Source organism: Pelophylax lessonae (genome assembly GCF_965119305.1).
Source record: "Pelophylax lessonae genome assembly, chromosome: 3".
Classification (NCBI taxonomy): domain Eukaryota; kingdom Metazoa; phylum Chordata; class Amphibia; order Anura; family Ranidae; genus Pelophylax; species Pelophylax lessonae.
Genome location: NC_138770.1, coordinates 428440573 through 428466099, shown reverse-complemented (window position 1 = coordinate 428466099; position 25527 = coordinate 428440573). Strand labels below are relative to the sequence as shown.

The 25527-nt window shown below is 44.8% G+C and overlaps 1 protein-coding gene across 17 annotated transcripts in view; it reads left to right on the top strand.

Moving 5' to 3' along the window:
- EPB41L2 (erythrocyte membrane protein band 4.1 like 2) overlaps positions 1-25527 on the top strand; it is a 375724-nt gene that overhangs the window by 255499 nt on the left and 94698 nt on the right. For all 17 annotated transcript variants that reach the window (XM_082250108.1, XM_082250106.1, XM_082250105.1 and 14 more), the window contains 3 exons: positions 12728-12815; positions 15907-16059; positions 18513-18610. In XM_082250108.1, coding sequence (XP_082106234.1) covers positions 12728-12815; positions 15907-16059; positions 18513-18610 — 339 coding nt within the window. The remainder of the gene's footprint in view (positions 1-12727; positions 12816-15906; positions 16060-18512; positions 18611-25527) is intronic.

The window sequence follows — 25527 nt, the reverse complement described above, 5'->3', positions numbered from 1 at the left end:
ACCGTACACTGCCAGGATACATCGCTGGATCGTGGGACAAGGTGAGTACCCTCTCTTTCAGGATCCAGCGATGCTCCCTGGCGGTACCCAGAGTGTGGCTCGGGGTTACCGCTAATGGCACTGAAATTTAACCCCGAGCCACACTCGGGAATACCGCCAAGGAGGTTAAATAAATATATATGTATGTACAGGCACTGTATACATGGGCACATATAAAGATAGCAATGAACTCGATAGGACGATACATATTGAATCAATAATAAATACAATATTTCTAGGACCAAACATGGATCACTCAAGAATAAATATGAATACAATAGAACATCATAATCTCTGTATGCTTACAGTCTTTGGTACAATGCAACAATTGAGTAATTTGTAGGCTCAAAACGTTTCATGGACCGCCGTCCATTTCTCAGGAGCTTTTATAAAAGTTTTATATCTAAAGATAAAGATTTGAGTTGTCATATTATGCTTTTAGTAAAATAATGAACTATAATAGGGGATATGATGGAATAAACACTACCTTAAGCAGTGTCATAGATCCAAGGGCAATTGAATGTTGGCGATAGGGACCTAAACACATCCATGGATGACAACCAACGCACAGGGGCAGCAGAGAGGGAAGGACCACAAGCAAAGTGATTTACAAGAATAGAGACTCCAAAAGTGACACTCCTAGGGTTAATAGTGAAGACACACTGGGACCAAAAAAGATCCTGAAAGTGTATATATAGATATAAAATTAGTTAAATATAGTGAGGAAAATCAATCTTGAGATACATATAAAAAAAAAAAAAAAAAAAAAAAAAAAAAAAAAAAAGAGGGTAGGATTATAGATTTATCTCTGGAATATATCCCGTTCCTTATGCATGCTAATATTCTGCCGGCTTTGGCAGCTGCAGCTTGACATTGCATGCTATTGCTTAGTCTATCTTCTACTAAGACTCCCAGATCTTTCTCCATTCTTGATTCCCCCAGAGGTTCCCCCCCTAACGCGTATTTCTCTATCGCTCATTGACAGACGTAGTCCTCGGTGATACAGCACCTTCGGGTTATGTTGCCTCCACAGGAGTAGGACTAGACAGGAAATGAAAAATGCTCTGGCCACACCCCAGGGGCAGTCCCCGAGGGTATATCCTCTCTCTCTCCGCCACAGCAAATCAGTTTTTTTCTGTCTAGTCAGGAGTAAGGACCTAGATACCTTGCTGGGATCTTCGGTCCTGGCCGGATTTATTTCTTAGAAAATAATTTTTTAAAGACAGCTTTTTTTCTCCAGTGTTCCTGTGAGATCTTCAAGCAAGAAAGCTGAACTGGGCGACGGGCGGGATGTTGAGATCCAGTGGTCACCCCAGTTCAGCCTACGAGCGCGTGCAGGCCATAGCTCCGCGCTGGGTCGGCCGCGACATAGTCCCACTGGACGGGGGCTGACCCTGCGAGTTAAACGTCTCGCTGAAACGCCAAAGACCATGAGTCACGGCGCCCGTATTGGTCGACAGCCCTCCTACCTCGGTGGAGAGGGGTACTGTCAGGAGTTGGCGCCCGCCTGGTTCCGGTATGGTGAGTAGTATGTTCCCCCTTTTCCCCCTGACGGGTCTTGTGGTGAACGCGGGCCCCTCTCTGTAATGGTAAGGATGGGTTCCCCTCTATCCTACAACATGTCACAGATCCCCCTAATTGAGTGTGATTTTTGTGTACAAGAAGCCAGGAGGCTTGGTTTGGGAGCTGACAATCTAATTGTAAAAATGTGTAAATGATTGTAGTCAGTGGCAGTACTAGAACTTTACTGTGATAGTATAAGGTATCCTACCTGTCAGTAGCCACAGGGCGATGTCTATACATGTATACTGCATTCCAGATCATTCCTCCAGCTAAGCAGATGCCTCCCGACGGCCACGGACCGCATACGGCCCGCTAGGGTCCGGTACCTCCGACCACGCTGACCACCATGAGGGTGAAGGGTAGTGAGGCCGAGATCCTTCTGCAGACATGCCGCTATTCTGTGCAGGCCGCCACCATTGTCTGGTAGATCGCACGAGGCCGCCATTTTGGTGTAGCCTTGTGTCTCCAGCATGGGGGCGGCCATGTTTGAGGTGACTCAAACACCTCATGGAGCCAGGGGGAGGAGCCGGCAGGCGTGTTAAGGGGCGGAGCCGCCTCTTTTACCCAGGAAATAGGGCCAAAGACTTCCTGTCTGTAACAAGACAAGCACTGAGCAAGCTGATGAAAACTTCTGTGCATCAGGGATGAGCCTTGGGGTCTGTCTCTCTCTCTGTGGGGTCCAAAAAGGCAGGTAACACTGAGGGGCGCTGTTGCGACTGGGGGACACAAAAAAAAAAAATTTTTTTTTTTTTTTTACTTTGTCATTTTTTGTCGCTGGCAAGTGTCTTGTATAATCATTGACCCTGCCGCATAGGTATCCCCACCTGATCCCCTCAAGGTGGCCGCAGGACCCTCCAGTACCCCACTTGTTTTTAATGCATTATCGGCAGTTTTGGAGTCTTTGGTATCCCGGGTGGAGGTGGCCTGTCAGGGACGGGGATCAAGAAGCGACCCCCGCCTACCCCTATTGTTTATCAGATACTTCAGATACGGATTCGGAACTGGTCAATGCAGTTGCAGGTCCCTCTTAGGGGGCTGTTGTCTCAGGTAATATCTCCTCAGCAGTGAGGAGCACGTTTCTGCCTCCGCCATAGCACAAGAGTGGTGGATGCACTAGTTGTGTCCGTCCGGGAAACCTTTAGTCTTGAGGTTACACCGGCAGAGGTAGCTGAAACTGAGATTCCTTTTTGGTACTTGTTAGCCTACCAAAAGGGCGAAGGATTTTCCTTTACCCAAATGGGGTCGTTTTGAAACGAACCCCTGTTATTTCCAAACGCATGGCTAGGTGCTATCCGTTTGAGGAATTCCTCTTTATAGGATAGACGGTACCACCTGCTGTCTTGCCACAGACTGTTAGGATAAAAAGACCTCGTAACTAACGAGGACCTTCCTTTTCTGCTCATATAGAGTTGTTCGTTCCGCGAGGGCGGGCGATAAGGCGAAACCCTCCAAAGCCCCTTTAGAGGGGTTTCAAAGGGCGCTGGTCGGGTAAACAAAGAGTCCGGCTCAGCCAAGCCTGAAGAATATAGCCTGATGCGCCCCTACCCATCTCTGGGGTGGGGGGGGATGTCTTCATCGCAGGACATCAGCGTTTTTTCGCTTTCCCAAAAATCATCCCTGGTTCCCACCAGGAGACTGAACTATCTGGGCCTAAGGTTGGATACATCCTGGGCAAGAGAGTTTCTCCTTGCTGGGAAACTCCAGAAGGTTCAGTCAACGATTCGGATGTTGCTGTCCGTCAATTGGCTGGGACTGATGGTGGCCTTCTTAGAGGCAGTACCGTATACCCAGTCTCATACCCGAATTCTCCTGAAGGAGATTCTTTTTTAATGGAATCAGAATTCCGATTCCCTGGACAATCGGATCCGGTTGAGCGAGCGAACCAGGAAGTCTCCGATGCTCAACCAGGGGAAGTCATTTCTTCCGATAGTATCCAGATTACCAATAAGGGTATCGGAACTAAGAGCGATCAGATTTTGTCTGATTTACTGGATCGAGCAGCTCTAGAGCAGCCCGATTCGGATCCAATCGCATATGGCCTCTTCATCCAGAGGTTTTTCCATAGCTGTCCCTTCATTGGGACATCCCGGATGTGGATCTGTTGGCACCTTGGCCTAACAGGAAGGTGCGGAGGTTTGTAGCTCGCGCCACGATCCTCTAGCGGACGCAGCAGAAACGCTGATCGCCCCGTGGGGGCAGTATCAGCTACGGCATGCCTTCCATCCTCTCAAGTTGCTGCGGGAACTTCTTCGCAGGATAGAGGTGGAGGGAATTACAGTTATTCTGGAAATTCCGGATTGACCTCGTCGAGCCTGGTACGCCGACTTGGCGAGGCTAGTCGCGGACGCTCCTTGGAGACTTCCTCTCAGGGAGGATTTGCGGTCTCAGGGACCGATCTTCCATCTTGCTTTACAGTCGCTGGCTTAATGGCCTGGCCATTGAGACCCAGGTATGAAGGACAAGGGAGTGTCAGCTTCAGTTATTCCTACCTCCAGTTAAAGCAAGGAAAGCGACTTCCAGCACATGGAAGTCTTATATTGCATGGTGTGAATCTATTGGATTTCCCCCACAGACCTATTCGGTGACCCGAATTTTGGTCTGTCTGCAACAAGGGGTTGAGCAGAAACTATCCTTGAGCACGATCAAGGGTCAGGTTTTCGGTGTTAGCAATCTTCTTTCAAGAAACCTTTGGCTAATCATTCCTTGGTGCGGAATTTCATCCAGGGGGTGCGACATCTGGCTCCGCCAGTGTGCGCACCCTTACCGCCTGGTATCTTTATTTAGTGTGGTCGGTTCTTCAGAAACTTCTCTTTGAAGATATTAGGGAGATTCCCTTGCTTACATTCCCAGAAGGTGGCCTTCTTGGTGGCCATTACTTCTGTACGCAGGGTGTCAGAACTGGCCGCATTATCCTGTCGTTCTCCAGATCTGGTGGTTCATAGGGATAAGGTGGTTCTTCTTCCGAATCCATCCTTCCTTCCTAAAGTGGTTTTCGTAAGACGGACTCACTTTTTGTGATCACGGATAGCCCTAGAAGGGGGTCGCCTGTGTCTGCCGCGACCATATCTACATGGATCAGTCAGACGGTGGTACAGGCTTATTCTATTAAGGGTCGGAATCCTCCGTTCCCTGTTAGGGCGCACTTCACTCGAGCGCTCAGTACTTCCTGGGCCTTTCGCCATCAGGCGTCAGTGGTCCAGGTATGTAAAGCAGCCACCTGGTCGTCGGTACATACCTTTTTACAAAATTTTATAAAATTGATGTGATGGCATCGGCGGATGCCTCTATTGGCCGCAAGGTTTTGCAGGCCGCAATTTGAGGAGACCGGTGGTCTACCTCGAGGGTTTTTTTCTGTTTGAAAATTTTTTTGTTGAGTCTCATCATTAAGGATGAGCATTGTAAACTTCTAGTTGGCACCGGTTGGCCCTTCTAGATTTGGATTTGATTTCCATTTTCCCACCCCTCATTTGTGATACTGCTCTGGGACTTCCCGAAGGTGCTGTATCACCGAGGACTACGTCTGTCAATGAGCGATAGAGAAAAATGGATTTTTGTAAAATCTTACCGTAAAATCCTTTTCTCTTAGCTCATTGACAGACGTAGTACCCGCCCCTCTGTTTTTGAGTTGGGTTGGGTTAAATTCTCTAAGCACTGCTTTTGTGACATAACTGATTTGCTGTGGCGGAGAGAGAGAGGATATACCCTCGGGGACTGCCCCTGGGGTGTGGCCAGAGCATTTTTCATTTCCTGTCTAGTCCTACTCCTGTGGAGGCAACATAACCCGAAGGTGCTGTATCACCGAGGACTACGTCTGTCAATGAGCTAAGAGAAAAGGATTTTACGGTAAGATTTTACAAAAATCCATTTTTTCCGTTTGTTTTTAGTCCCCAAGTGCAATACCTTACACTTCTCCACATTAAATCTCATTTGCCACGTAGTTGCCCACTCTTTTATTTTGTTCAAGTCATTCTGTAAGATTTCTGCATCATGATGTGAAGTTATTGTCCTGCTTAATTTTGTGTCCTCTGCAAAAACTGATATTAAGCTAGTGATACTGTCCTCAATGATATTTATGAATACATTGAACCTAATTGGTCCCAGTACTGAGCCTTGGGGGACCCCACTTACCACTCCAGTCCAGTCCAGTCTGAGTAGGTGTTATTTATTACCACCCTTTGGACACGCCCCTTTAACCAGTTTTCAATCCAAGAGCAAACCTTGTGATCTATGCCTGCAGACCCTATTTTGCAAATTAAGCGTTTGTGAGGGAATGTATCGAATGCCTTAGCAAAATCCAGACACACCATATCCACAGGTCTCCCCCTATCTAGCTCACAGCTCACCTCCTCGTAGAATGTTAGCAGATTGGTCTGACAAGAACATCCTTTTGAAACCTGTGCTGATTACTGCTGATGATACTGTTGACTTTAGCAAATTCTTGCATATAGTCCCTTATCATCTCTTCCAGTAATTTACATATTATTGACGGCAGGATGACTGGCCTATAATTGCCTGGGATAATGTGTCTGCCCTTTTTTGAATATTGGTATCACGTTAGCTTTCCTCCTGTCACCTGGTACAGTTCCTGTCAAAATACTATCTGCAAAGATCAGGAACAGTGGTCTAGATGTAACCTTACTGAGTTCTTTGAGTACTCTTGGATGCACGCTATCCGGTTCTGGTGATTTGTGTTAATGTTATCAAGCCTTTTCATGATTTCATCCTCTGTTAGCCATAGCGGCATGTCCTGTGAAGTACTGCTAACCATACAGTCATGATCAGTGTACCCCTCCTTTTCCTGTGTAAAGACTGACCTTGCTTCAATGGGGGGTTGTACAGAAATTGGCCTTGAGTACCCTCAAGGGCCAGGTGTCGGCTTTGGCAGTCCTCCAGAAGCCTCCTTTTGAGAATCTTTCGGGAGATTCACTTGTTTACGTTGTCTCAGAAGGTGGCTTTTTTTTGGTGGCTATTATCCCTGCGCGCAGGGTGTCGGAACTGGCGGGCTTTATCCTGTCATTCATTTTACCTAGTGATTCACAAAGATAAAGTGAATAAAGATAAGGTGGTGTCCATCAATCTTCCCAAAGGTTGTTTCTTATTTTCATTTGAATGAAGACATTGTGTTGCCTTCCCTGTGTCCCGGGTCTAAACATCCAAAGGAAATGTCTCTGCTTGCCTTGGATGTGGTACTTTGCAGCTACAGAGTCTTTTAGGAAGTCAGACTCCCTATTTGTGCTCACAGATGGGCCTAGGAAAGCTTCCTCTGTGACCATTTCCAGAGGGATCAGACAGACGGTTATTCCATCAGGAGACAGGTTCCTCCTTTCCCTGTCAAGGGGCACTCTACTCGGGCACTTAGTGCATCCTGGGCCTTCCGTCATCAGGCGTCAGTGATTTAGGTTTGCAAGGCGGCCAGCTGGTTGTCGGTGCCCACTTTCACAAATTTTTATCACGTGGATGTGTTGGCATCTGCGGATGCTTCTTTTGGCCGCAATGTTTTGCGGGCTGCTGTTTAGAGGACCTGATCCTCTTTAAAGGGTGTATTGTTTTTTTTCAGGTGGGCTCCAGTTTTTTTGGTTGAGCTCCTGTTGCCTGGTTGGCTACGGTTTAGCCTTTGGAATTTTTTTGCTGTTCCCACACCTCATGTTTAACACTGCTTTGGGAATGTCCCAATGGTTATGAAGGTCAGGAGCTGTGTCCGTCAAAAAACGAAAAGAGAAAATGGGATTTTTGACATGCCGTAAAACCCATTTCTCTCTAATCCAATGACAGACACAGCATCCACTTCTCTGTGGAGTTGTAATTCTTCTGACACTGCTTGTAACTAAACTGAGTACCTATAGCAGAGGGAGAGAGTATACCCCCTGGGACAGCCCATAGGCATAGCCAGTTTCTTTTTCTGCCTAGCGTCCTACTCCTGTAAGGGGCAGTATAACCCAATGGCTATGAAGATCAGGAGTTGTGTCCATCAATGAACATAAGAGCAATGGATTTTACTGGGAGTCATCCAATTTTCTCTTGCGTCCTCTGACAGACGCAGCCTCTTTCAAGATATATCACTATTGGGTAATGGCGCCCTCTGCAGGAGCAGGCTAGGTAGTGAAACTTCATTAACCACTCTACAACCGCTCACAGTAATACTACTGCGGCAGAGTGGTTCGTTATCGTCCAGCCACGTAGTATTAACGTGACTGGACACTCCCCCTTCTGGGCGGCGCTTGCGCGCCGCCGGAGGCTCGCTCCCGCTGTTTTCATTCACAGCGGGAGTCGGGCCAGGGGAGGAGCAGCGGCGATCGCCGCTGCTCTTACCCGATCGTCGGGGATCGAGTCTGGAGATCCGCCCGCTGTGTGTAAACACAGCGGACGGATCTCCATAGTGACAGGGAGTGACAGATCGGACTGTTCAGCATAGCTGGACATCCGATCTGTCCATGACTCACACAGTCACCTCCCCCCCTACACGTCAGTAAGCACCAGGCATACATTAACCCCTCCCTCTCCAATAAAATTAACCCCTTCCCTGCCAGTGTCATTTTTACAGTAACAGTGCATATTTATAGCACTGATTACTGCAGTAATGTCACTGGAACCCCTAAAAGTGTCAAAAATGTCAGTCAGGGGTCCGGTCTGTCCGCCGCAATGTCGCAGTCCCGCAAAAAAAATCGCAGATCGCCGCCATTACGCGTTAAAAAAAAAAACACCAAAAATGACAGAAATCTTTCCCTTTGTTAGTAAACGCAATAACTTTTGCGCAAACCAATCAAAATACGCTTATTGCGATTTTTTTTACCAAACATAGGTAGCAGAAAACAAATTGGCCAAAAATTTTTTAAAAAATTGGTTTTTACATCTTTTTTGGGGGGAATTTCATATAAAAAAATGTTAAAAATATTGTTATTTTTTCAAAATAAACGCTCTTTTTTTGTTTATAGCGCAAAAAGTAAAAATCGCACAGGTGATCAAATACCACCAAAAGAAAGCTCTGTTTGTGGGAAAAAAAGGACGTAAATTTCGTTTGGGTACGGCGTCGCACGACCGCGCAATTGTCAGTTGAAGTCGCACAGCGCCGAATCGCAAAAAGTGGCCTGGACGGAAGACAGCAAAATCCTCCGGTGGTAAAGTGGTTAAAAAGCTTTAACTAGACACACCTTAGGGGACTGTCCCTCTCGACATTACCCTCAGACACATAGAGCTTACTAATCAGTTTCTTGCTGCCTAGCTCAGGAGTAGGACCTAGGATACCCTGCTGGGACTTCGGTCTCCGTTTTTGATTTTTTCTTTGAAAAATGTTTTTTTCTTACTCACGCTAGCTAGTCAGGGGGATCCTCCTGGAGAACTACAAGTGACAGCCGGGGCTGGGCTTCGCACTGGATAATCTAGATCCTTATGGTCCCCCAGCCTGGCCTACGAGTGTGTGCAGGTTGGGGTCCGCCCAGGTCTCGCCACGACGGTGCCCTACGGAGGAATTTCTTCGCCGGGGCGCATCAACCCTGGAACGCCCTGTGTTGCAGCGTCCTCTCTTGGCTGACAGCACCCCCACTCAGGGTGGGAGGCGAGCTGTTTCCGAGCGGAGCCCGCGGTCCTTGGTATGGTGAGTGATGCTACCCCCTGTGTCCCTGGGACAGTGCTCGGGGGGGGGGGTGCTGTGGGCCCACTCCTGGGGATGTCAGAGCTGCGATCTCTGTGGTGTCCCCCCTGGCCAGTCTGGATGGAGCCTGCCTCCCTGCTCCTTATGGGGGCACTCTAGCGGCGTCCAATGCATGGGGGGGGATGTAAGGCTCTTACCTTGTCCTGGGGGGCTTCCTACGGTGGCCAGGGTTCCTGGGCTCCTGACTGTCAGCGCTGTTTTCGGACGCCGTTTTGGGTGAGGGCATGCCTGGCTGCATCAGTGTAAGGGCAGCAGCCATTTTTTGCTAACATGCTCTTGGCGCCATTTTCGGCACCATCTTGGATGTGGGCAGCCGGATTGTAAGGGCAGCGGCCATTTTCCCCATATACTTCTATTGGCATCCATGTTTTTGTGGCTCAGGTCACTGTTCGGCCTCTAGTGAATTAGGTCACTTCCTCCTGCCATCTTTTCACTTGCTGCAGAGAAGCGTGGAGAGCGGTTTGTTTTCTGTATCTCTGGCACTATGAGGGTTTTTTTTTTACTGCTTTTTGGGCAATATCCCTTAGACACATTGCTTGCTCAGTTATTTAGCATTATAACGGACTCCAGCAGCAAAGCGGGATCGCGGTGCGGACCGCAATCGCCGATTTAAAGGGCCAGTGTTCCATTTCTTTATTTTTCTGCTAAGATGGAGTCCCAGGGTGACAATTTCACCCCAGAGTTTTTGTGCATCCGGGATGTCCGGATCACTTTCCCTAGCTTCTTTATCTCCAGCTATTAAAACTTTGGTGTCCAAAGTTGATCTTATGATGTCACAAGATAATGTTCAAAAACAGCCGATGCCCTCTGTCTTCTGATTCAGAGCCTGACATGGTTGCCACGGAAATTGCCCTCCCTGAGGGATCCCTGTCTGCACACTCAGACAGGGAGGAGGAGGAGTCACCTCGGGAACGCGCTTTGGTTGAAGCACTTGTTCGCTCCGTTAGGAAAACTTTGCACATTGGTGATGAGCCCACCCTGTCAGGTAAGCAGGTTTCCTTCGGGTCCCGCAAATCCCAGAAATCGGGTCAGGTTTTTCCCTGCCCGTAGGAGTTTTACGATATCGCGAACAAACAGTGGCGTCGCGTTAAGCACATGCTCGTGGTGCCTAAGCATTTTCAGCGCCGTTACCCCTTTGCGGACCCTGTTTGCAGTTGCTGGTGTCACCTAAGGTGGATAAATCCATGGTGGTTCCCGTGGAGGACAAACGCTTTTACAAAATCCACAGCCACCCCTTGAAGGTTTTACTTGCCTCGTCAAACAAACCTGATTTCTTTTTATAACTCCTGTCTTTCATGAATGCATGCTTTCTGTTGCTTCTATACTATATATATATATATATATATATATATATATATATATATATATACCATAGTTTGTACACACTCTAACTTTCCTACAGACTAAATAATAAGCTGTGATTTGGGTTATTTTCACCAAAGAAATGTAGCAGTATATATTTTGGCATAAACTTATGAAGAAAGATTAATTGCAAAGTTTTATAACCGAAACTCTGTTTTATTTTTGCAACATTTTCGGTCTTTTCTCTTTTATTTAGCAAACGGTAAACACAGGGGTGATTAAATACCACCAAAAGGAAGATCTATTTGTGAGAAAAAAAGTTAATTTGGGTACAGTGTTGCATGACTGAGCAATTGTCATTTAAAGCGGGACAGCACTGAAAGCTGAAAATTGACCTGGAAAGGAAGGGTTTAATTATTGTGTGCCTCATTTGATATGACGATCTAAAGTATTATAAAAGATTAGTAGGAAAAAAAAAAACCTGAAGAGACGTAATAGACAGCACAGAAAAGGTAAGATAGTGTGAAACAAAATACCCTAACCATTTAAAAGCCTGGCTAAATAAAATGAGTAAGCATCAAAACACAGACTACTATCTACAAGGGGCCTCACAGTAAGTGGCAAGGGGCTACAGGTGGTTCACCAGGGTCTTACATCGTCTTTGTTGTTCTTGAATATATATATTTTCAAATGAAAGCTGCATCATAAATTCCAGCTCTGCATGCCTTAGGATTAGCAATTTTGTTGAGATTTTTTTCCAGAAAAGCTGCTAATGCAATCCTTTAGAAAATTTGGAAGTTGATTTTTTGTGGTATTTCTCAGCTATCTGCTTTCTTTCCATACCTGTCAGTGAACTTTGGTTTATCATTGTTTCTCTTTGCCAATGCATTTTGTCTACAGTTTGGTTGGTATATGCTAATGTTCAAGTCTGTTTTGCTTTAGCCATTAATCAAATGTTGCCATAATTTTGACAAAATAATACAATTTAGCATGTAATATTTGGCTTGTTTGGGATTCTGTTAGTTTCCTTATGTGCTTTAAAAATTCCAAATTGCTAATTGCAGCTCCTGTTTTACAATCAACACAAACTTCAAAGAGGAAACCAATTTGTAACAACTTGCTTTTTAAAGTTGGATTTGTAATTGTAAATTACATACTTTTACAGCTAAATTTGTAATTGCAAATAACATACCAAAATAAATTTGCATGAGGTATTTTGGCCACTTTCTGTAGCGATTATTGAATTGAACACCAATTTACCTGGAGGCTTCACCCTGTGGTTAAATAACACATGCAAGATCTAGACCAGAGGTAGGAAACCTATGGCTCGCGAGCCAGACATGGCTCTTTTGATGGCTGTACCTGGCTCGCAGACAAATCTTGAATAAAGGGGGGCGTGTCCTGACGTTAGCTGCGCTCCGCCGCGTCTACCACTCAATCCAGTGCCATCCGCGTAGCTGTGCCCGGTGCCAAGGAGATTTCTGCACCCATCGACGGTACACTTTGTGGGCTACCCACCGCTACCCTCAGTTTGTCTCTGGGTGACCGGATTGCAGCGCTACGGACCCCGTGCATCTGAGGGCCTTGGCAATCCCCGCCCGGTAAGGAGACCTGCTATCCGCTCCCTGTGCCCTCTGACACCCGGGGACCCGCAGGAGCTGCCTCTCACATCCACTTCTGAGGCCTTCAGCGGCCGGCCGACATTTTCTTAGGGCCTATACTCATCTCCATCTCTCGCAGGCCTGCAGGCACTTTACTACTCTGGCCTCATTGCATACCTGCCTGCTTTGCTCTCTTCCCAACCGGACTCCAGGCACTTTCACACAGCTTTATCTACTCACTGTATAGCTGCGGCCCATGAATATGAATATTAAATAAAGGTTCCCGACCCCTGAAATATAGTGTATGGCTCTCATGGAAATACATTTGAAAATATGTGGTGTTCATGGCTCTCTCAGCCAAAAAGGTTTCCGACCCCTGATCTAGACTCTTACAAGGGAACTGCAGGCCTCTCATTGGTGCACCAACACACTACATATAGCTAGCTAGGGAATTAAACAATGAGAAGGGAAATCCACTAAGTCCACTATGAAAGATTCCAGTTCACAAACTTTTATATAAAGCCACCGTAAAAATGGTCAATTACATACTCATGCCATGTCTATTTGTTTTTAGAGGGCTTACACCAGCACAAGCGGATATTAATTTCCTAGAAAATGCAAAGAAATTGTCAATGTACGGCGTGGACCTGCATCATGCCAAGGTAAATTAAGTTATTTTAATATACATGATATAGAGAATAGAATATTTGTAAGCTATGTTTGAAAATATGTAAAGAACCGGATTGGATGCTTCTAGGCCCCTGTTCACATGGGTGGTCCAAACAGATCCCCCTGTCAGTTTTTCAGGCTTGTCTGAATAGCTGCATTGTGATAGTCTTTGGGCAGTTGGATGTAAATAGATGACAGTCCCTTCACATTGGATTACCTCTGCGTTTGTCTAGTTAAAAAATATAGGGAAATTGGCCACCTGCCCATTGATATTACATGGGTTCATTAGGCTCCCTAAGGGCAAAACAAAACATCAATGTAAATCACAAAAGTCATCTATACTGTTTGACTCCGAATCACCAGAGGTTCTGTATAAGGATCTCCTGCTGATCAAAAAGGGCCTGAAAACTGTTAAACTCAGACTTCCACAATCCCTCAAGTTTACATAGTCAGCAGGCTTATCTTAAGCAAATTTACAAAGAATGTTTTGTCAAATGTATTTAAAATGGTTGGACAACTTTGAAATGCAAAATGAAGAAAGCATAGCCTCCATAGTGGTTAAGGTGGATACTGGCGACTCTCTACTTCCTCTGAGGCTGTGTTTATTCCTTTCACTCAGGTGTCAGATTACACTCACCTCTGTGCTGTAGAGTGTGTGATGTCAGATCCCCACCCCCTGTCTCCTGGAAGTGCGATCTGCTCTGGGTAGAGCAGTGGTAGAGGAAAAAATAACATGCTTGGAGGAGAATGTGAGTGTATACCCCAAGCTAGCCAACCCCCAGAGCCACCCACGTAACATCCCAGCAGTAGATTGCATGTCTCTCTGCCAACCTACCATGGGTGCTGCAGTTCAGCTGAACCTTTTGGCTGCAGGAGGCATCTGTGTATTTTTGGTGTAGCTTTGTTGATCAACAAACTCCCCTCCCTTGTCCAGCTCCAGATGGGACTCCTGCCTGCAAATGGGACTCCACTGCTGTGTCACAGGCTTGGGTTTGCACAAGCAGGCATCAGCAGCATATATGATGACACCTCCATGACACAGACATCCATACTTTCCTGCATTCCTGCTGGCCCCTGAAACAAGGGCAAAGCTTCAAGACTCCCTTCAGCCAGCTCTGACTGCTGCTCTGTACTAGTAGGGAAACTGGAGTCTGGTGTGAGTCTGGCCAGATGGACCCTTGCATCTCCACCCCCATTCCAAGAGCCATGCAGTACAACTCACTGCAATCATGCTGCCGCCCCCATCTGCTCCAACAGTTGATGTCTGTCTATCAAAGCAGGCAGGAACAACCACTGCTTTAGAGAGCTCTGGAGAAGAAAACACCACAGCTAAAGAGGTACAGATTATGTGGGATGATTCACTTTATTATGGTTTATCACCTCAGGCTAGTCAGACACCATGGGGTTATGTAAAGGTTTATTACTACTATAAGGAGACCCAGTTAGCTAGGCATCTGAAATAATCTGAATCTCCAGGCTTGAATTTTTATAATAGTGCAGCTTTGCCTCTTGGATATTACTTGTTTTTGTTTTTACTTGTATTCTTTACTATATGTGCAGACGTATTGGGCTATAAGGCTGCTGATACTCTTGCCCGAGCATAGTTCTGATGGCAGTGCTTTAGCATTAAGACTCCGTTCACAAGGGGCAGGGTCACCCAGTGATTGACACTGGATCTACACCGGGGGACATTGTTTTGTTTTTTAATAAGGGGATTGTGAAAAACTGTTTGTTTTTATAATTTTTTGACACTCTTTTTGGTGACTGAGTAGGGGTACAATGGACCCCTACTCATTCAAATTGGGGGGTCTTGTAAAAGGGGGCTTCTAGATTCCGAAAAGCCCCTCCGCCTGCAGAAATCCACAACCACTGGCCAGGGTTGTGGGGAAGAGACCTTTTTTTTTTCATTTCATTTTTGACGTGAGGCTCCCCTTTAAAATCCATACCAGATGGATTTGGGTGGGGGCCCCCACACTATTGTTTTCTAAAATCTTGTTGTCGGCAGTTCTTCGGTTTACATTCCGCTTTCAGCGGAAAACCCTGACAGCTGATGCGTCATTGGTTGTTAAGGGTGCTGTGGCTGGCTTCCCGGCCGCTCATTAACCAGCTATTTTTAGGGACGCCGGTGGCTGCCCACTCCTAAAATTCGCATCTGAACCATATCTACGGTGCAGCTGAACAGCTACTTTGGAAATGCGCAGTGAAAACGGACCTGAAATTCACACCGCGCATGTGTGAACCTAGCCTGAAGCTGAACTCGAGGAATTCCGCTACTTTGTAAAAACTGCAAGCATACCATAAAGACAATGTTAATTGACAGTTTTTTCCTCTTCCAGCAGCTCAGGTAGACTATTGGTTATCAGCTTTCAGTAGACAGGTCAGTCTCCCTAAGGATCATACATTGAGCTGACACTTAACTGTTCATTTTTTTTCTTTTATGAATTAACTCCTTTTGTGGTAGCAAATTGGATTAAATTGAATTCGATTTTACCGCTGTCTAGTCCCATGATTAATAATTTTGCTTGCAAATTGGGCTTTTTTTTATGTTACTACTAAACAGATTCCATCAATAAGGATGCCTTCACATACTGTATGTGCGCTTTAGTGTGGTGTATTTCTAAAAAAAAAATCTTGCTTTTTGCATCTGCGGTTTTCAGTAAAACACATCTTTCACAGGTATGAATGCCATGTAAAATACACTGCTCTTTGTAAAAAAAAATGTATATCTAAATTTACTTTTAGGTTTAGCATTACTCACTAATATTTTATATTGTGCCATTGCATTTTTTTTTTGCACGTCATTGCAGAATTTATTGGGGTTATACCCATTATTCAGTTCTGATCACCGCTCCTTTTATGTTTCAAATGAGAGGGTTCATATACAGATGCACTCTAGTACTTGTGGCTCAAGTCTCTTGTTGGTTCTCCTACTGGCAGTGGTGGGGGTTGGCAGTACACCGCAAAGAACAGTTTAATGACCCACAGTCACTTGTAATTTTTGCAGTGCAAATGTGTATTGCTTTTAGAAATGCTGTTGTTCATATAATATCCCTTCTAAATATTTATTCTAATCTATTTTGTTAGGATTCTGAAGCTGTGGATATCATGCTGGGTGTTTGTGCAAATGGATTGCTTATTTACAAGGACAGACTTCGAATTAATCGTTTTGCTTGGCCCAAGATTCTTAAAATTTCCTACAAACGCTACAATTTTTTCATTAAAGTGAGACCTGGGGAGGTAAGCAACACGAGTAGTTAATATGTACCACTGTAATACTAGCATTTGTAAGTATGTGTTATACACTTTCCATTGTGTTTTTATATTATTTATTAATTAGGTAAAATATGTCTGTAATGTTAAATAGAAGTAGGGGATGGTAGGTTCTGCAATCCCCTAGGTTTAATAGCAACCATGAAAATAAACCTCTATCCCTGAAAGGAGAGAGAGGAAGAAAAAAAAATAACATCCTTTTGAGGAATAAGCTTAAATTCACTACAATACTGTATGCACCCTTGGGTGGCCACAAGGTGGGAGGGTCTAGTCAGTCAAGTCAGGCTGGCCCGTGGGAAGACCACCAACAAGGAGCTTTTATGTACTAAGAAAAAGTGACAAAAGAGATACAGTTGCTACTATTGGAGTAAAAACAAAATCATTGCCACTAATCAAACAAATTTCATTGGGGACATTAAATTATTCCCTTATCAAACACAAGTCTGTAGGTATATATATATATATATATATATATATACTCTGTATCTATCATATATGTGTGTGTGTATGTATATATATATATATATATATATATATATATATATATATGTGTGTAATTTTTATTTTATGGGACAGGAAGTGAAGGGAAATCCCCCCCCCAATTGGACAATGGAGAGATGGCAAAAAAAAAAAAAAAAAAAAAGTGTCAAGGATTAGAACTATTTTTTACCCTAGCCAAGAGATGGAAAAAAAAAAGTTTTTCCTTTAGTTTTACTTGAAGGCCCTTGAGTCCTTGGAATTTACAACCAACCATGATATGGAATCAAAAGCTTTTTTGCAGTTGCCATTACATAGTCATTCGCTTTTGATTGCAGATCATTATTATTTAAGGAGACACGACAGTGAAACAAGGTAAATATGATGACATCGATATATTTTACCATGAGGAGGTGGTGGCCATTTTTTTGTATTTGCTATTTTGAACATCTATTTTGATTGTCAACAGCTCTCCTTATTACTTCTTGATTAAAAGACTGTAGGAATTACTAAAACAATGCGTTTCAGAAAGCGATAAAGTAACAACTTCTGCAAATTATGCTAATTCGGATTTCCTGTTTTAACTAGAATTCTAACATGGTGCTCATCGTCCAAGGTTTCATTTTCTAGTGAGTTTTTGTTGGCTTATTTCAAGCCAAAATATTTAGTGTCAGTGACTTCTTCTTGAGAGGACATCTCCTCAGTGGAGTCCAAGGTGGAAACAACTACCTGAAAGTTCAAATTAAAAAACACTAAAAAGTGTTGCCGGAAGGTGACCTTTAATGTGGACCTGAATGCAAAATATGAAGATTTTCTATTTTATAGGGGACATCCAAAAATGTTAATTGTGTCTAAGCAGTACCCTTCAAGATTTTTTATTTTTTTGTCTTGAATTTCTCTGGAAAAATAACAGTGCACTTGCTGTGCTTATAGCCTTATAACTGTATATCTGAAACGTCAGGTCATCTGAAGCACTGCTACTTTTAAAGCCTAACCCTGAGAAAGTTTAAATTGAACCTTTGCAGTGGGGCTGCACCTACGTCAAAGGTTTATTAGCTTGTTTTGTTTACGGGAGGAGAAACCTAGTTTCTCTTATCTGGACCTTTGCTCCCCCAGCATATGGCGCCCCATTCTCCAGTGGCGTACATCTCCCTTGGCGTCATGTCCAATGCAAGACTACTTCGAAGACCCCCCCCCCCCCCGATCAAAATAAGCAATTGACTTTTGCAGTGCAGGCACAACCCCACTGCTAGGGATCTTTTTCTTTTTTTAGTCAGTCTTTAAGATTATTAGAAGTATTTGTTGGTGACTGTTCTCCCAGCTTGAGTGGAAGATGTAACTGAGGAAATGCAGTTCAATACTTCCTGCTTTCAACTTCATGTGTTCTGTATCTTTTGCATATTTCCTGCTGCTCCTTGATGATTTACCCAATCAACGTCAGATTAACAGTCATCAAGGGGCAGCTTTGACATGAGAAGACAAAGCCTCCCTCTATACAATGGCTGCCTCCACACAGACATGCGGAGGGGAATTTATTAAGTTTGAAGCAGCCAGAATCTGGAGCAGCTATGCATAGTTACCAGTCAGCTTCTATCTTTCATTTTCAAAGCTTAACTAAACAAGCTGAAGATAGTTGCTGATTAGTTGCAATGCACAGCTGCTCCAGATTCTTCCTGCTCGAATATTGATTCATTCCCCTCATAGTGCAGACAAGACCATGTTGACTAGTCCTTTGTCTTCTGCTTGCCTTTTTGGGCACAGCTTTAAGGTTCCCTTTAATACATTGTTACCTAAGTTGTAACTCAAGTTGGCATGGTGCAATTTAAATATCTGTATATTTCAAGGAGGTTTGTGTAATTGTCAGAAGAAAAAATAGGATATTGAGTCCTCTCTGCTAATTGGCCTTTAAACTTTTATTTTCAATTTTTTTGCTTGTTTTATAGCTGGAACAGTTTGAGAGCACAATCGGATTCAAACTGCCAAACCATCGAGCAGCCAAGAGGCTGTGGAAAGTGTGTGTTGAGCACCATACATTTTACAGGTGGGATTAAACTACAGTACTTTCCATTATTTTATATACACTTTATAAACATCATCTGTTTATTGCTATATTCACAGCATCAACATTTACATTGTGTTGGTTTCAGTTGTATAAAAGGCAGTTTTAGGTTTATTCAGCACCAAGAATCTTCACACCTATAAAATGAATCGATCGGACCCTTAAATGTTGTTTCACATGGGGCTCATTCAAATAGGTGCAGAGAGCTGTACAACATGAAAACCTGGGCCTGGGATTGACAGGTGTTTGCATACAGCCTGCCTGCATGAATGACAGGCTGTAACTGCTGGTAAATGCAGATGTAAGTGTATACATTCATACCAGTACGGATGTATGCCCCTGGAAACAAACAGCCTGGACACAGAGACATTTTTACACTGAATTGCTCTCCAAAAGGTACTTAAAACTTTAGCAGTAAAGTTTGAGAAAATTCCACTATATTTAGTGTCCTCATTTTTACAGCATACCTAAAAATGTGTTGTCTTGTGTTTTTTTATTTTTTATTTTATTTTTTTACCTTTTGTAGTGGTCCAATAAACCACTTCTAGACCGAAAGGATTTACCCCCTAAGGACCAGGCCATTTTCTTTTTCGTTCATTGATGGACACAGTTCTTTATCATCTTCTTGATTGTAGGGTAATACTGCCCCCTACAGGAGTAGGACACTAGGCAGAGAAAAAGCTTGAACACGCCTATGGGGCAGTTCCTGGTTGTATTCTCCCACTTCCTGCTATAAGTATTACGTTTTTACTGCCTAGTCAGGAGTAAGGATCTAGTTCCTTGCTGGGATCTTTATTCCTGGCATTTTTTTCTTTTTACATGGAATTATTTCCTCTTTTTTTTTATTTTGTTCTTGTGAGAGCTACAATCAAGTGCTGGAATGGGCGACGAACTGGATGAAATAGATCCTTAGGGTCTCCCCAGTCCAGCCAGCGAGTGCGTACAGACCACAGCTCTGCGCTAGGTCGCCCACGACCTTGCCCCACTGGACAGGAGCTGGCCTGCAAGTTAAACCTCTCGCGAGGGTGCATACGAACTGGCTTCGGCCTGAGTCGCATCTTTTCCTCCTGGCCGACCGCACCCATATTACGATGGAGCAGTGTTCTGTCCGGATCGGTGCCCACCCTGTTCCAGGTGTGGTAAGCAGCTGTCCCCCCACTACCCCTGGAGGGTTTTGGGGTAGACGTGGTGCCCATCCCTGGGATGGTCGTACCCCTGGGTTCCCATCCTCCCCCCTCCAGCCCTTCTAAAATTTTGGTCACTGTGGGTCTTTGGGCCCCCCTCCCTGGGTGAGGTTATGAACTGGCTGTTGCCACACTCTCTTAAGGGGGGCTGGTTGAAGTTGCTGCTGACTGGGTTTTCATGGGGTGCAACGGGGGGGGGGGGTTGGTTGCTACCCTGGGGTTGGTGACTAGGGCAGGGATGTCCTCTGGGCTCCCTGCGGCGATTGTTGGGCTGGGGTGGCAGCCTCAGTGTGTGTAGCAGAAGCCCCCACTCTTTTTTTGGGCACCTGCTGGACTGAGGATCCGTGCAATTCTGGCTGGTCCTCTACAAAAATTTAGGCAGCGGATTGCGGCCTGCTAGGCCATGTGGTTGGCCTGGCAACTCCCTTGGAAAGGGGCAGTGCTGTGGGGGCGCTTCATTTTTTTAATGGCCGCCATTATTGTGTGGGACACCTGCCCTGTTTTTGTGAGGGTACCCTGCCTGTGCTTCCGCATCAAGGCCCCCTTTTAAGGGGGCAATGTGTCCTATTATGTCCTCAATGGTGGGCGACCCCCTTGTTTTTTGCGGGGACCGATAGGTGGTCTTATGTGGGCCCTTCTCCTTTGCGGGATCGCAGTCAGCGGGCTCCCCGGATTATGTTTTTCGGGGTGAGCTTAGTATATAGCGACCTTACTGGGTCTGCGTCCACGCACCCTGAGTGCTCAGAAAGTGAGTATGATTCCTCTGCTCCTCTAGCTGCGCCTAAATTGGCGCTGGTGGATGCACTTAGTGTCAGTGCGTGAAACTTAAAAAATGGAGGCATCGGTTCCTTTTGTCCTCATGAATGGACATCGCAAGGGGTTGGCTGCTTCTGCTGCAATCATTTCCAGATGGAACAGACAGACTGGTTCAGGCTTATTCTATTAAGGGTCAGGTTCCTCCTTTCCCTGTCAAGGTGCACTCTACTCGGGCACTTACTCGGGCGCCTTCTGGGCTTTTCGTCATCAGGCGTCAGTGATGCAGGTTTTGAGGCAGCTACCTGGTCGTCTGTACACACATTCACAAAGTTTTTTTATAAAGTAGATGTGTTGGCATCTGCGGATGTTTCTTTTGGCCGCAAGGTTTTGCAGGCTGCTGTTTAGAGGACTTGTCCTCTTTGAGGGTTTTTTTTTTTTTTTTTTTTTTTTTTTTTTTTTTAGATTAGCTCCAGTTGTTGACAGTTGAGCTCCAAGTTACCTGGTTGGCTATGTTTAGCCTTGGGAAAGTTTGTTTTTTTCTGATGTTCCCCCCTCATGTTTGACACTGCTTTGGGACGTCCCTATGGTCAAGAAGATGAAGAGCTGTGTCCGTCAATGAACGTCAGAGAAATGGATTTTACAGTAAGACAAAAATCCAATTTTTTGCGGTACGGCACTGTGTTACTTTAAGACCGAAAGATTTTGCTGCTTAATGACCAGGCCCTATTTTGCGATTTGGCACTGCGCTACTTTAACGGACAATTGCTCGGTCGTGCAACGCTGTACCCAAATTAAATGTATGTCCTTTTTTCCCACAAGTTCAGCTTTCTTTTCGTGGTATTTGATCACCTGTGCGATTTTTTTTTTTTATTTTTTGCGCTATAAACAAAAAAGAGCGAGAATTAAAAAAAAAAAATATATATATATATAATATATTTCTCATTGTGCTATAGAACATCCAACCCCCCCCCCCCCCAAAAAAAAAATTGCAATAAGCGTATTTTTATTGGTTTGCGCAAAAGTTATTGCGTTTACTAATTACAAGAAAGATTTATGTAATTTTTGTTTTTTTTTGGGGTTTTTTTTTTTTTTACTAGTAATGGCGGCGATCTGCGATTTTTTTTGCGGGACTGCGACATTTTGGTGGACAGATCAGACCCCTAACTGACATTTTTGACACTTTTGGGGGTACCAGTGACATTACTACAGTAATCAGTGCTAAAATATGCACTGTTACTGTAATAATGCCATTGGCAGTGAAGGGGTTAATACTATTGGTGATCAAGGGGTTAAATGTAAGCCTAGGGGAGTGATTCTAACTGTGGGGGGGGGGCTGGGCTTGTGAGATGACTATAGAGACATGCGATCCTTCATAGCAGGATCGCATGGTCTCTGTGATCATCTCAGGGAGAAGGACAGACGGCTGTGTTTACATCAGCCGTCTATCCTTCTCTGTCAGCGGGGGGAGATCGCGGGTGGCTGGTGGCGATCGGAGCCACCTGTCACACGCACTGGCTTTCCTGCTGATGAGCGGGGGCAGGAGCCCCTCACCCCTAGCTCCTCCCAGGCGAGCGCCGTACATATCAGGACTTTGCCTGGGAGAGCCGACCTGCCACATGTACGGCGGCTGGTCGGCAAGTTGTTAATTGACTATTGCGCGGTCATGCGCAGCTGTACCCTAATAAAAAAAATTTTCCCTACAAATAGAGATTTCTTTGGGGGCTATTTGATCACCTCTGCGGTTTTTATTTTTTGCGATATAAACAAAAATAGAGCGACAATTCTGAATAAAAAAATTTTTTTTTTTTTACTTTCTGCTATAGAACATTCACAACTAAAAACAATAAAAAAAGAATGTAAAACCTATTTTTTTCATCATTTTAAGCCAGTTTGTATTCTGCTACATATTTTTGGTAAAAAAAAAAAAATCCCAAAGATAGAAAGATTTGTCATTTTTATTTATTTATTTATTTTTTTTTACTTGTAATGGCGGCAATCAGCGATTTTTAGCATGACTGCGACATTGCGGCAGACAGATCGGAAACCTAACTGAAATTTTTGACACTTTTAGGGTGGACCAGTGACAATTCTACAGTAATCAATGCTAAAAATATGCTCTGTTACTGTACTAATGACACTGGCAGGGAAGGTGTTAACACCAGGGGCAATCAAAGGGTTAAATGTGTCCCTAGGGGGTGCTTTCTAACTGTGGGAGTGATGGGCTTGCGGCATGAACACAGAGACCTGTGTTCCTAAATAAGAGGAACACAGGATCCATCCTGTGTTCATAACTGACAGAACAGCGGTCTGCCGTGTTTACAACGGCAGACCACCGTTCTGTCTCTACAGCGAGCTATGGCGGGTGCCGGCGGCAATTGCGGCTGTCAGACCGACTGATTAGCTTTCCCTATGGCGAATGGACGCATGCACGCTCCTTGCTAGCGGTCCCGCAAAGCGATGTACAGGTAGATTGTTTTTGGGAGACAGAGCAGATCTTCCGCAGTAAAACTACGGCGAATGGTCGGCAAGCGGGTAAATCAGGTTCATATATAGGACTGCTAATTGTTCTGAACAGTTTCAAAGTGCAATTACAGGGACAAAGTTAGGGACAAGCTGAGGGAAAGTGCAGTAACATAGCAACTGCATGCAGAATCTTAACACTTTACTTTCCAGCTCAGTCAATGATCAGTCTAGGGGTTGTTGTTTTGTTTTATATGGGGATGGGAGAAGGGATGAGTGGGATACTCCAAACTTAAACTATCCACAATGTTGAGGACTTCTATCTGAGAATACGGCAAGGCCGCAGCTTCGTCCTGCCACTAGATGAATGTGAGGTAAAGTTCTTTAAACACTTATCTTCAGGGTACTCACCTAGCACCCCCTTTCTATCCTTCTATCCACCAGCTGACACCCGTCCTCTGACTACTCTACTCCGGAGTGGCCCCCTTCCTGGTCAGGCCACCACCCTCCTTCCGGGACTCTGCTCACCAGCCAAAGACCCAGAGCACACGTGCCCTTGGCTTTTTTACTACACCTCACAATACACAGAGACAGCTTGTGCCAATCACTGGGGCTGTATCAAAGCCTGTGTGCCCATTAGTCAGGTTTCCTCCACTGCCTAATGTGCCTCCCCATTGGACCAGTGGGGACACTCCCCCAGACCACATGAATCACACACTGAGCACAATGAGCAGACCTAACTCACAGATCCTGCTCTCTGTTAAAGTGCAATGTAGAATTTACCTGCTGCTCCTCTGATAGGCAGACAGAGCGAAAAACTATACTCACTCTCTAGCACCTACCTAGAAGGGTGCTACACAAGCTTTGGCTGTACTTCTTCTTTAATAATATTAATCTAAGTAGCTTGTACCTGCCATATAGATAGCAGTGTAAGTCTTTCACACACATAACTTCAGAGAGACAATTATTACTTTTAGAAATCTTACAAAGTTGTAGGTTTGATTATTGATTTTCATTTAAAAGAAATAAATGTTCCTGGTAGACAAGTCCAATTACATTTGCCCAAATCAATCTTTCATTGTTTATCAAACCAGTTGTTTTGCGTGACAATTGTGCTTTTGACTAATATAACGGCTATCCCAAAATTAGCTGTACATCTCAAATTAAAGCGGAGTTCCACCCGAAATTTATACTTACCTCCATCTTCTCGCTCCCGGTCACCTGAAAAACAAATGGATAATCGCAATTTTTTTTTTTTTTTCACTTACCTTTTAGAGAAAATATACTCACCTTACTTCCTTCTTCCTCCCCTCGGCGGCCACGGCGATTCGTCACTTCCTGGCTTTTGCAATGATTCCTGGGAGCTGAACGTCATAGCTCCCAGGAATCATTGCGCCTGCACCGGCCCCGACGTCAGTTCCGGGGCGCGCGCGTCATCCCCTTCTAAACAGCTTCTGGGCATGCCCAGAAGCTGTGGAGGGATGACGCGCGCGACCCGGAAGTGACGTCGGGGCCGGTGCAGTGCATCGTGGGACCGAAGAAGGAGGAAGAGGACCGAAGAGGACGCGGAAGAGGATCGTGCTGGCTTCAAGCTGCCCACACCTGAGATGGCAGCGCTGGAGAAGACAATTTCAAGGTAAGTATATCTCCTGAAAGGTAAGTGCAACCCGGGACAGATCAGAGGCTAGCCATTGTGGAATGTGCTAGCCCTGACTGTCCCGGGGGTATTTTTGTAAAAAAATGTATAACCAGGGTGGAACTCCGCTTTAAGTTGTAAACACAACCCTTAGGCTCAGCCTAATCTTTAAAGACTACCCTTAAAGTGGAACCTAAACTTTATTTGATTGATTAGGAATAAGCAACCGTGTCAAAATGTATTTTAGCTGTCTGTGTCCTGTCTGGGAAGATTGCACTTTTCTCTATTTGTTCTGGGGACCATTGTCGCTGTGAAACTGAAGGTAAAGCCCAACCTGAATGGGAATAGAGGAGAGTTCTTCCAACAATTACAATAGTTCTGACAACATTGAGTATGAGAAGATTAAAGAGATTTTTTCTCAATTTGAGTTGTGTTATTAAGACAGGAAATGGTAAGAAACCTTCTCACTGGGAAACAAATGTAAGAAAAAAACCTGACAGGTGTTTTAACTTTTCTGTACGATCATATTCAAAACGAAAAACAATGTTTTAGGTATATGTTTAACCCTTAAAGTGGTTGTAAACCTCAGACATGTAATATGAACAAAACATACCCTTCTATAGTGTGTATTTGTCTCAATCCAGAGCACAAAGTGTCATTCCTGTCTACTGGCTCCTTCCTCTGCTATCAGCATGATTCACTTCTGACAGGTTTTCCTGACACCAAGAGAAAAAAGTGACAGGGAAGGGGTCTCTAGCTGACTGACCGTCTCATTTCTGTTTCTGTGTGCTGTGTGGAAGGGGTGTCTCTCTTCCCTCCAATCGGGGCTCCCCTCTCTGCAGAGTGTAAGCTCAGCTCCCTGT